General features: G+C 39.0%; 1 protein-coding gene across 4 annotated transcripts; it reads left to right on the forward strand.

The window, feature by feature from the left end:
• Positions 1-1,831: 1,831 nt before the first annotated feature.
• spata7 (spermatogenesis associated 7) lies at positions 1,832-10,248 on the forward strand. Of its 4 annotated transcripts, none has more exons than XM_011490219.3 (12): positions 1,832-2,084; positions 2,527-2,595; positions 2,678-2,767; positions 2,848-2,895; positions 4,133-4,236; positions 4,331-4,782; positions 4,870-4,915; positions 8,136-8,248; positions 8,346-8,393; positions 8,517-8,594; positions 9,059-9,116; positions 9,197-10,248. In XM_011490219.3, exons 1-12 carry the CDS (start codon positions 2,042-2,044, stop codon positions 9,794-9,796), a joined length of 1,749 nt encoding a protein of 582 aa, XP_011488521.1. In that variant the 5' UTR covers positions 1,832-2,041; the 3' UTR covers positions 9,797-10,248. The 4 variants fall into 4 exon arrangements, with proteins under 4 accessions (XP_011488521.1, XP_011488522.1, XP_011488523.1 ...); XM_011490220.3 differs by having other exon boundaries at positions 4,349-4,782; XM_023951935.1 differs by having other exon boundaries at positions 1,999-2,084; positions 2,531-2,595.
• The last annotated feature ends 433 nt before the right edge of the window (positions 10,249-10,681 follow it).

The raw sequence follows: 10,681 nt of genomic DNA on the forward strand, positions 1-10,681 counted from the left end.
AAGTGTACATTATTTATGACATTCCATAGATAAAAAGGGGTACCCTCCCTGGTGGCGTCAGAAGCGTCAACTGCGCAGGCTTGGAGGATGAGGAGGCAAAATATAGTCAAAAGAAAACAGACCAAACCATGCATTTGTTTTTGATCTTCCCTGAATTACTTTATTTAGGAAAAAATTTTAGATGATTTCTACAAACTCGAAACCCAAAAATGACTTTTTTTAATATAAAAAATGTAATTCAAATTAATTCATTTGTTAAATTCAGTCTACAAATCCATAGTTTCCAATTTTTTTTCAAATTGAATAGTATTAACTGCCAAACTTTACAAAAAGAATCAGCACGTGAGCAACAGTTTTTCTATATTTTAAAGTACTTCAAAAATAGTTTTACGTTGAACTATTGTTAGCAAACCTTTATAAATATAAATCTTAATGTTAAGTAAACTATCTCTAATATTTTTTATCATTTTAACAGTTTAAATTACCATTTTGTATAATGTTTTAAGTAGTTATTCATTTATTAAAATGTAGGTAATAACGTTTGGAAAAACAAGTTGCCATAAGAAACAGTCCTCTAAATATGTTAAAAGACTATAAAATTCCATTTTAGTCCATTTGTTCAAATTTAGTGTGTGCTGGTCAACTGGTTACATTTTATATTTTATAGTATGAAAAAAATCCTTAAGTAGATATTCTTTTCTGATAAAAATACTTGAAAAAAACCTTAAATATAGAAAAAAAAGTTCAAAGGTTTTCTTTTGAAATGTTATTTGCAAAGATAGTGTATATACTGTAGATTTCAGGTCTCTGAGTCTTTGATTGCATGTGGCCTGCAGACCAGCTCAAATCCAGTGTATGGATAGCTTCATGAATGAGTTTCTGTGACACTGGATCCAAGTGCATTTCAAAGCTTGAGGATACAGAAGGATACAAAAAGCATGAGCCTTTGGTTGGACGTTGGCAGGTTGACTGTGGAAGGGAGCGCTCTGGTGTGAGGTTGTTTTTCATACGATGGGCTTGTTCATTTTGATCTAATAAAAGAAACTTTAAATGCTTCAGAATAACAAAATTTTGAGAAGTCCTTTGCTCCTAACTTTGTGAAAACTTTGGGTATGCCCCCTCCTGTTCCAAAATGACCACACACCATTGCACAAAGCAAGGTCCATGTAGACACGGATGTTTGTGTGCACCAGTAAAGGTCTTCTAACAGAGTCCTGGCCTCTCACCCTTTGAGATTATTCATAGCAAAAATGGCCAGCTGCCTTATCCTCCAACAATAGCTTCGGACTTTAAAGATCTTCTGGGAGAACGGTCAAACATTTTGATGAACACACTCTTTTACCTTTATGGAAAACCTTTCTAAAACAATTGCAGATGAGTTGAAAAAGGTGGGCTGATGTCATTAATCTTCAAAAAGCATACTCTAATCGGGATGTCATTTAAAGATCATGTAAAGAGAAATGATCTAATACTTTGGTAAGAGATTATTTTTGCGATCACAGAAATTTAAAATGCCCCATATAAATGTCATATTTCAGTTTTACGCAATTTTTAAAATATGAAAATGTTATTTTTACTTTATATTTGTTCCTTATCATTTTATTTGACTATTGATCTTTGAGAAGTGTGTTTGGTTTTTATAATGTTTAATTTTTCTTTTTTTTTAGTGTGTAGTAGATTTTTTTCTTTATACATTTCCTCTGGTTTTGTCTATGACAATGTTTTTTTTTTTAAGTTGTGTTCTTAAGTTATGCGTTCATAATTTTCTCTTTTCTTTAACACACACAAAAAAATTGGTTACTGTTCCTTTAAAATGTGTGAGGTTCCTTTTTACGCACCAACGTAATGACGAAACGGTCATAGCAACCAGCATGGCGACGGAAAGGCATTTCTGTAGCCCCGTTTAAGCTACTCGTGGTTACGGCTTTTGCGTGGGTTCGTTGATTCATTTACTGCGTGGACATGTTCACAGTGGAGCCAGCCGGAGTTCCTGCATTTGACCGCACACTTCCGGAGCTAGCGCGGGATAAACCTGAAGAACATGGGATACGCTAAACTCAGCATAACTATGGAATCGAGAACAGGTGTGAAGCTACTGTTAGCTTTAGCTAGCAGTAACTTGATCTCTAACTAAGAAAACTTGATAATTATTTTTGCTCGTAGCGCATTGACAGCTTAGTATGAAGCCATGCTACATATACCAACAGTAATTTAGCGATAAATAATTGGAGCAGTTGATTAATTGTAACATTTTTAATGGTTAAAAGTTTGTATTTTACGTTTTTCTTTTGTTGCTGTTTTGCACTTGTTTTGATTGGTCATTTATTATCGATAAAAAAGCATAAACTAAAACTTTTTAAACTTTATTTCGATAATATACCTTTATGTAGTACCTGATTTTCCTCAGAAAATAGGACACTTACATTAATTTGGATAAATAAAACAACTTTTGCAAAGCAGGTTGCCAAATATTGTGCTATTTATTTTACTGTGATTTCTTTTAAAGAAATTGTTACTCTTTTTAAGGAAGTGTATCATCTGGACGAGCTTTTAGTTTTAGCCCTGAAGTGAGAGGTCAGGCTTTAAAGAGTAGTTGTAAGTATCTGTTGTATGTTTTTTTCCTGAGATCTTTTTCATTTGTAAGTTCAGCATTGACGTATTTTCCTTTTCTTTGTAGCTTTTCATCATCACTCCTCCAGCAAGCTGACACAGTCCATCATCAAAGACCACATGGTGTCTCATTACAAAAAGATTTACTCTGCCAAAGGTGAGCTACACGGACGCCATACAGTCAGGAGTGGTTTTTCTTTTGCGTTATTCTTAATATTTTGATTCTTTGTCCAACAGCGGCAGTTGATACCTCAGTTCCCAAAAGCTTGCTGCACAGTGTGAAATGTGAGTTCATTCATTCATCCATTCACTGACTTATGCTTCAATGAGATGCTCACAGAAAAGTATAGCCTTTTCACCAGAAACTTGGATGAAACCTCCTTTTTTAGGATTTATGAAATGGTGTTGTATAATAAATAACTGCAGTATTTTTTTCATCTTTAACGTTGTATGTACGGTAAGAAGAAGGCGTCTGTCTCCTTCCCCTTTCTAAAGTTGTCCCTTCATTCACTCTGCATGTATTTGTTAGGAATTAGACATTAGAGTTGAGGGAAGGATAGATGTTTAGTTTTTCTTAATTACATTGGTGGTGAACTTTTTTTTTATATATAGAATTAGTTATATGTGATTGATTTTACTGATTCTTGTTGGTGTATTTTATTTATTAAAGACAATACATTAGGGTTTCACATCTTTTCCTCTCATGTGATTTGATACTAAATTCTGTCCACAAATCGATAAATAAAAGATTCAGTTATGCAGTCCAATTCTTTTACCAAAATGGATGTAATCCAGGACTCCCTTGGAAAAGAGGGTTGTAATATCAATGGGACTCTCCTGGTTAAGTAAAGGTTAAAAAACACTTTAAAAAATCCAGATATGTTAAATTAAAACTACAACTGAAAATGACGTTCAACAGAGATGTTTTTTTCCCTTTACTGACACTTTTTATTTTGATCAACAAAAACTAAATGTCTAAAGGGCATAACGGCGACTAACATCAAAACCTGGCATTTTGGGTCTTTTAGACTGTTTTGTTGTTTGTGGTTAAAAAAAGTGAGTTACATGAATTTATTCAGGTATTGTTTGCAGTGCTGTGAAAATAAAAAGGGTTATCATATGTTTAGTGAACACAACACACATGTTTTTTCATACCTACAGCCAGTAATTGACCTGACTTGGTAGAAGAAAGCCTTTGATTGGAGATCTTTTTGTTTGAATCAAGTTCATAAAAAGGTTAAAAACAGCATAGACACAACAGGAAGAAAACTTACTAAGTCTGCCAGAATTCAATTATTTACCCTCTGACCAGTTTCATATCTTTTTACCAACATGATCTTTTTTGTATCTGTGGTTTTCAACCCTCATAACTAGACAGATTTTTTTTATACTCTTCCATCCCTACAATACGTTTACACTTCAAATCCATTTATTTTTTTACTCTCGAAGTTCATGCAACAGCTGTATACAAATAGTCTTTTCTACATCAGAGGATCTTCATTCCTTTGATTCCTGTTTACAGACAAAGACCAGATTAGGCGAGAGCAGCAGAGGAAAGATGGACGTCCTCAATCTGCCTACTCCTTCCCACAGAGGCATAGCAGAGCTTCCTGCTCCTCGGCCCAGGTATGAAACGAACAAAGTTTAGTCATGCATATCAGCAGCACTAAATGATTTGATGTTGAGATTTAAATATTATTTGTTTGCACTCTCATTTTAGAGTAAATTGTCATTGCAGTATGATGACAGCCCCTACCTCTGCTCAAGGAGCTCCATTCTCTCCAGCCCTCGGTTCAACACCTCTTTTAATCCCAATGAAACAGTTTATCCGTCTTTTAAAGTCAGCTCCCATCACACCCGTGCAGCATCGGAGACAAAGTACCGGAGCCCAGATGTGGCTCTGCAAAGAAAACATTCAGCATCTTCACTTGCAGCTTTGAGAGATCAGCATGGCTTCCAAACTTTCCAGGACCCCATCCAGAAGACATACAGTGGAGATCTGCTGCAAAAACATTCCCAGTGCTTTACTCAGGAGAAGCCTTTCACTCCCAAGACACTGAAATCAGAAAGGAGTTCATACCTGTCAAAGTATCGCTTTTACAGAGCACCACAAAGAAAACATGTCCAGGATCAAAAACCTTCAAAACGGAAGCAGGAGACCCACCATGAAAGGTATCGACCAATTACCACATGGCAATTTTTGTGAAAGATTTAAGAAGGGGTTTATCTTAAAGTCAGATTTGATATTATTTTGTGTAGCACAAATAACATGGACTACAACGAAGAACTGGACGAGCCATCTCAGGTAGTTTTACAGTCTTACTATTTAGACCTAAAGACATACAAAAATTGCCAAAATAACCATGCGAATCATCCACAACACTTTAGACATACCGGATCGGTCGAGGCCCGGGTTAACAACGACCGCCACCGATGCTGTTAACCTACAGGGTGTCGGTGGAAATTTGACTACTGTTGGTCGAAGAAAGAGGGGAGGCAGAAGGGTCCATGGCCAGAGAGAGAAGGGAAAAGGCAGGAACATAGGTTTGAGAATAGGGACTCTTAACGTTGGCACAATGACAGGGAAAGGCAGAGAGCTGGCAGACATGATGGAGAGAAGGAAGGTAGATGTACTGTGTGTGCAGGAGACAAGGTGGAAGGGCAGCAAGGCACGTAGTATTGGAGGAGGATACAAACTGTTCTATCATGGCGTTGATAGGAAGAGAAACGGGGTAGGAGTGATTCTGAAGGGGGAGTTTGTAAACAGTGTTCTAGAGGTGAAAAGAGTCTCAGACAGGATGATGAGCTTAAAGTTAGAAATCGAAGGGGTGATGGTGAATGTAGTCAGTGGGTATGCGCCACAGGTTGGCTGTGAGTTAGAAGTGAAGGAGAGATTCTGGAGTGAGTTGGATGAGGTCATACAGAGTTTCCCCAGAGGAGAGAGAGTTGTTATTGGAGCAGACTTTAATGGGCATGTTGGTGAGGGCAATAGAGGTGATGAGGAGGTGATGGGCAGGTTTGGTGTGAAGGAAAGGAATCTGGAGGGACAGATGGTGGTGGACTTTGCAAAGAGGATGGAAATGGCTGTAGTCAACACTTACTTCCAGAAGAGAGAGGAACATAGAGTGACATACAGAAGTGGAGGTAGGAGTACCCAGGTGGACTACATCCTATGTAGACGAGGTCATTTGAGAGAGGTTATTGACTGCAAAGTGGTGGTAGGAGAGAGTGTAGCCAGACAGCACCGCATGGTGGTGTGTAAGATGACTCTGGAGGTCAGGAAGAAGAAGAGAGGGAAAACAGAAAAGAAGACCAAGTGGTGGAAGCTACAGAATGAAGAAACTTGTGAGGAATTTAGGCAGAAGTTGAGACAGGGTCTGGGTGGTCAGGATGAGCTTCCAGATGACTGGGAAACTACAGCAGAAATTATCAGGGAAACAGGTAGGAAGGTGCTAGGTGTGTCATCTGGAAAGAGGAAAGACGGTAAAGAGACTTGGTGGTGGAATGAGGAAGTACAGGAATGCGTCCAGAGGAAGAGGTTGGCTAAAAAGAAGTGGGATGTAGAAAGGACTGAGGAAGGTAGACAGGAGTACAAGGAAGCGCAGCGTAGAGTGAAGAGAGAGGTGGCAAAGGCCAAACAGAAAGCTTACGATGAGCTATATGACAGGTTAGACACAAAGGAAGGAGAGAAGGACTTGTACAGGCTAGCCAGACAGAGAGACAGAGATGGGAAGGACGTGCAACAGATAAGGGTGATTAAGGACAGAGATGGAAAGGTGCTAACAACCCAGGAGAGTGTACAGAAAAGATGGAAGGAGTATTTTGAGGAGCTGATGAACGTGGAAAATGACAGGGAAAGAAGGGAGGAAGATGTGGTTGTTGTGGAGCAGGAAGTAGCAGAGATTGGAAAGGATGAGGTTAGGAAGGCTCTGAAAAGGATGAAGAGCGGAAAGGCCGTTGGTCCTGATGACGTTCCTGTGGAGGTATGGAAGTGCTTAGGAGAGGCAGCAGTGGAATTTCTAACAAGGTTGTTCAATAGGATTTTAGAGAGTGAGAAGATGCCTGAGGAATGGAGGAGAAGCGTTCTGGTCCCGATCTTTAAGAACAAGGGTGACACGCAGAACTGCAGCAACTATAGAGGAATAAAGTTGATGAGCCACACAATGAAGCTGTGGGAAAGAGTAGTGGAAGCCAGGCTTAGGAAGAAGGTGGAGATCTGTGAGCAGCAGTATGGTTTCATGCCCCGTAAGAGCACCACTGATGCCATTTTTGCTTTGAGAATGTTGATGGAAAAGTACAGAGAAGGTCAGAAGGAGCTGCATTGTGTGTTCGTAGATTTAGAGAAGGCGTATGACAGGGTGCCGAGGGAGGAGCTGTGTTACTGTATGAGGTCGTCTGGAGTGGCAGAGAAGTATGTCAGAGTAGTTCAGGACATGTATGAGAGAAGTATGACGGTGGTGAGATGTGCTGTAGGTCAGACAGAGGAGTTCAAGGTGGAGGTGGGACTACACCAAGGATCAGCTTTGAGTCCTTTTTTGTTTGCTATGCTGATGGACAGGCTGACAGATGAGGTAAGACAGGAATCTCCCTGGACAATGATGTTTGCGGATGACATTGTAATTTGCAGTGAGAGTAGAGAGCAGGTGGAGGAACAGCTAGAGAGGTGGAGGTTTGCTCTGGAAAGAAGAGGCATGAAGGTCAGTCGTAGTAAGACAGAATACATGTGTCTGAACGAGAGGGATCAAGGTAGAAGCGTTAGGTTACAGGGGGCTGAGGTGAAGAAGGTGCAGGAGTTTAAGTACTTGGGGTCAACAGTTCAGTGTGATGGGGAGTGTGGAAAAGAGGTGAAGAGGCGAGTGCAGGCAGGTTGGAGCGGTTGGAGGAAAGTGTCAGGAGTGTTGTGTGACAGAAGAGTGCCAGCAAGACTCAAAGGAAAGGTGTACAAGACAGTGGTGAGACCAGCTCTGCTCTATGGGTTAGAGACGGTAGCAGTGAGACAGAGACAAGAGGCTGAGATGGAGGTAGCGGAGATGAAGATGTTGAGGTTCTCCTTAGGAGTGACCAGGTTAGACAGGATAAGGAACGAGTACATCAGAGGGACGGCTCATGTTGCCTGTGTTAGCGACAAAGTCAGAGAAGCCAGACTGAGATGGTTTGGACATGTTCAGAGGAGGGATAGTGGATATATTGGTAGAAGGATGTTGGAGATGGAGCTGCCTGGCAGGAGGGCAAGAGGACGGCCAAAGAGGAGATACATGGATGTCTTAACAGAGGACATGAAGTTGGCTAATGTTAGGGTAGAAGATGTCCATGATAGAGTGAGGTGGAAAAGGATGATTCGCTGTGGCGACCCCTGATGGGAAAAGCCGAAAGAGAAAGAAGACTATTTAGACCTAAAGCTTGTTCTTCTTACAATTAAAATGTTTTTTTTCTAACTTAGTAAAATAAAAAGGGACCCAAAAAATAATTTCATACTAACTACAGTTTTAGTATTAAATGCTGACCAACACTTCCCCATTTTAAAGGAATATTCTACAGAGCATGAGTGGACTGAAGATGAGGCCAATGACACTCAGTTGTCAGGACGACTGAGCAGAACAACTAAGAGCAGAGATTGTTTGTTGGAGTCACTAAGCAGGTAGAATAATGAAGCCATCGTACCATGTTGCATTTGATGCTAAGGCTTTAGTTTCATAAATGAAACAGTTCTAAAGGCATTTGTACTCCCTCTTTAGGGCTTCACCAGAAGATAATAAATCTGCTTTTAGCCAAGTGTCTGCAGAGTAAGTTCTCTACATTTTCAAGGTTAGGTGTTACTTTAGAAAAAAACGTGTATATGCAATTGGTTTAAATGTGATTATGACATTATAAATACAAATGTTAAATCAATGTGTTTGTGTCTACAGGGAGGAAGAGTTGATGTATCTTGAATTTATTTCTGCCGTAACAAAAGATATTTTGTCAAGAGGGCACATCTCTAACAGGTATTTGTTTGTTTACCCAAAATATTACTTAAGTTTCTGTTAAAAACCCACTCCAATCATCTTTTGATCTATTTTAAAACCATTCCCTGTGGTCTTTTAACTATGATTATTGTTGTTTTTAGCCAAAATTTAAAAATCCTCTGCCATTTTCCAGGACATAGTTTCTGAAGAGCGGCAGTAGACAGTTCGCCTCGGAGTTGTGGGCGGGATCCTGTCCACTTCCCGCCATCCATCTATTTCCGTGCTTCCCCACTAGCTTACAGCCCCTCACACACCCACAACCTAGCATTAGTGGTGCAACAAAAAAGGGGGCCATATTGGAGCTAACCAGCTGTACAGTCATCAGAAAATTCAACAAGAACATGATAAAAACACCAAAAACATGACCCTAATTGAAGTGGATCTTTAAGAGGTATTTTTTATTTTGAGAAATGGCTCATTTGTGTATTTTTGTTCACCAAAAGGGTCATCGACCGTGTGATGAAGAGGCATATCGAGATGAATCTGCATAAACTCGATGAGGTCGGTGTTTAATTTGATGTTTTGACTTGAACATTTTGAGCAAATCTTGTGTCTTAAAGATGTTGTTGTGGCTCTTTTAGGGTAAAATGCAACACCTTCTGGAAGTGCTGCATAAAGAGCTGGAAGATCCATCCAACACATTCCTCCCATCAAAAGAGGCTGAGAGCAGAGAAAATGATATGGTCGGTGCAATATTTTCCCATCTGGACTTTGAAGGAAAGCACAGAAAGGCTAAAGAAGAAGATAACGACTTGTTCCCTTATGCGTCATTTACTAAACCTGGTATTTTAACAAATGGAATTGATTTTTTGTCTTCAACACCTGTATGCTCCCCTGAAAACACTACTACCTCTTCAAACAAGTTATGTGGAAAATTCAATGAGAATGTCCGAGAGAAGAGCAGAGCCAGTTTTTGTTTATCTAGTGAAGAAGATACCAGTGATGTGGGAATTGGCCAGCAGGACTCTGATCAGGTAGATGTCCCTGAAAGTAACAATGAAAAACAGAAGCACACTTCGGAAAGCAGTGATACCAGCATTCTTTCTGGTAGTCAGTCTAAAGAGCTGGATGATCTGGGGAAAGGTCTGTCAGAGTGGCGTCTTTCCAGCAACACGCACTCTGAAACAGAAGAACCTACCAAAGAGCAACACAAAAACTCTGTCAGTGATGATGAATTTTAAATGTAACTGGATAAAACAAGGTTTAAGTCAGTGTTATTTCTGAAACAAAAAGTCAAATTAGTCATTTTTGATTATATAGATTTCTCAGACGTACATATTTTACTGCCATTTTTCATTGTTTACACAACCACTAAAGTTTGTATAGTTCTCATTTTATTAAGTTACACAATTTGGATTTAGATTTTTTAAGTTTAATTTGGTCTACTTGGCTAAAACTGCAACCTCCTTCCAACCAGCAGAGCAATGCTCTGCACTTTTTTAATTATTCACCTTGTAGCTATTTGTTAACTGTTATGTATGTTACTTTAGTTTTCAGCTGATTTCTTAGTTTATTTGTTTTCTATGGTTGTGTGGCTGTTCTGATTTAAAGCATGCCTCTGAAATGTAGCAACTTAAAAATGACTATCACCAGAAAGTGTCTTTCAATTAGCAATAAATCTGTTTTTCCTTGCTTCTTGTTTGCTTTTATTTGACAAGCAAAGTCATCAGCAAAAGGTAGTACACTTGAAGTTTATTGAGTATAAGTATAGCAAGTATAGTACACAGACCATTAACGAGTCAGAAGAGTAGGCTACTTAGCGAATACTTACTTAAAAGAAATGGGAAAATTTTAAGTTTAAAATGTATAGATGGTATATAAAAGTTTGCATCTTTAGTGTAGTTCTGGGCTCTGCAACCTTTAACACTAAATGAGACAATCAGTCCAGTTTCTAACTGACCAAAACTCGGTGAGACCCCCAATGGTTTAGCTCACTGTTTAGAAAAATACACCTTATTTATGTTAAACTATTCCTTTATCAAATGTATGCCTTTTAAATATAGGCAACTATTAAATTAGAACGACACATTTCTTTTATATGTAACAATTTATTTTTACTTTTGACA

Source organism: Oryzias latipes, chromosome 22 (assembly GCF_002234675.1).
Source record: "Oryzias latipes chromosome 22, ASM223467v1".
Taxonomy (NCBI): Eukaryota; Metazoa; Chordata; class Actinopteri; order Beloniformes; family Adrianichthyidae; genus Oryzias; species Oryzias latipes.

Bases quoted from the DNA above. Each gene is read 5' to 3' on its own strand.
- spata7 (XM_011490219.3), top strand. From the start codon at position 2,042: ATGGGATACGCTAAACTCAGCATAACTATGGAATCGAGAACAG. The intron at 2,085-2,526 runs GTGTGAAGCTAC...ACTCTTTTTAAG, and splicing joins AACTATGGAATCGAGAACAG to GAAGTGTATCATCTGGACGA. The intron at 8,249-8,345 runs GTAGAATAATGA...CTCCCTCTTTAG, and splicing joins TTGTTGGAGTCACTAAGCAG to GGCTTCACCAGAAGATAATA.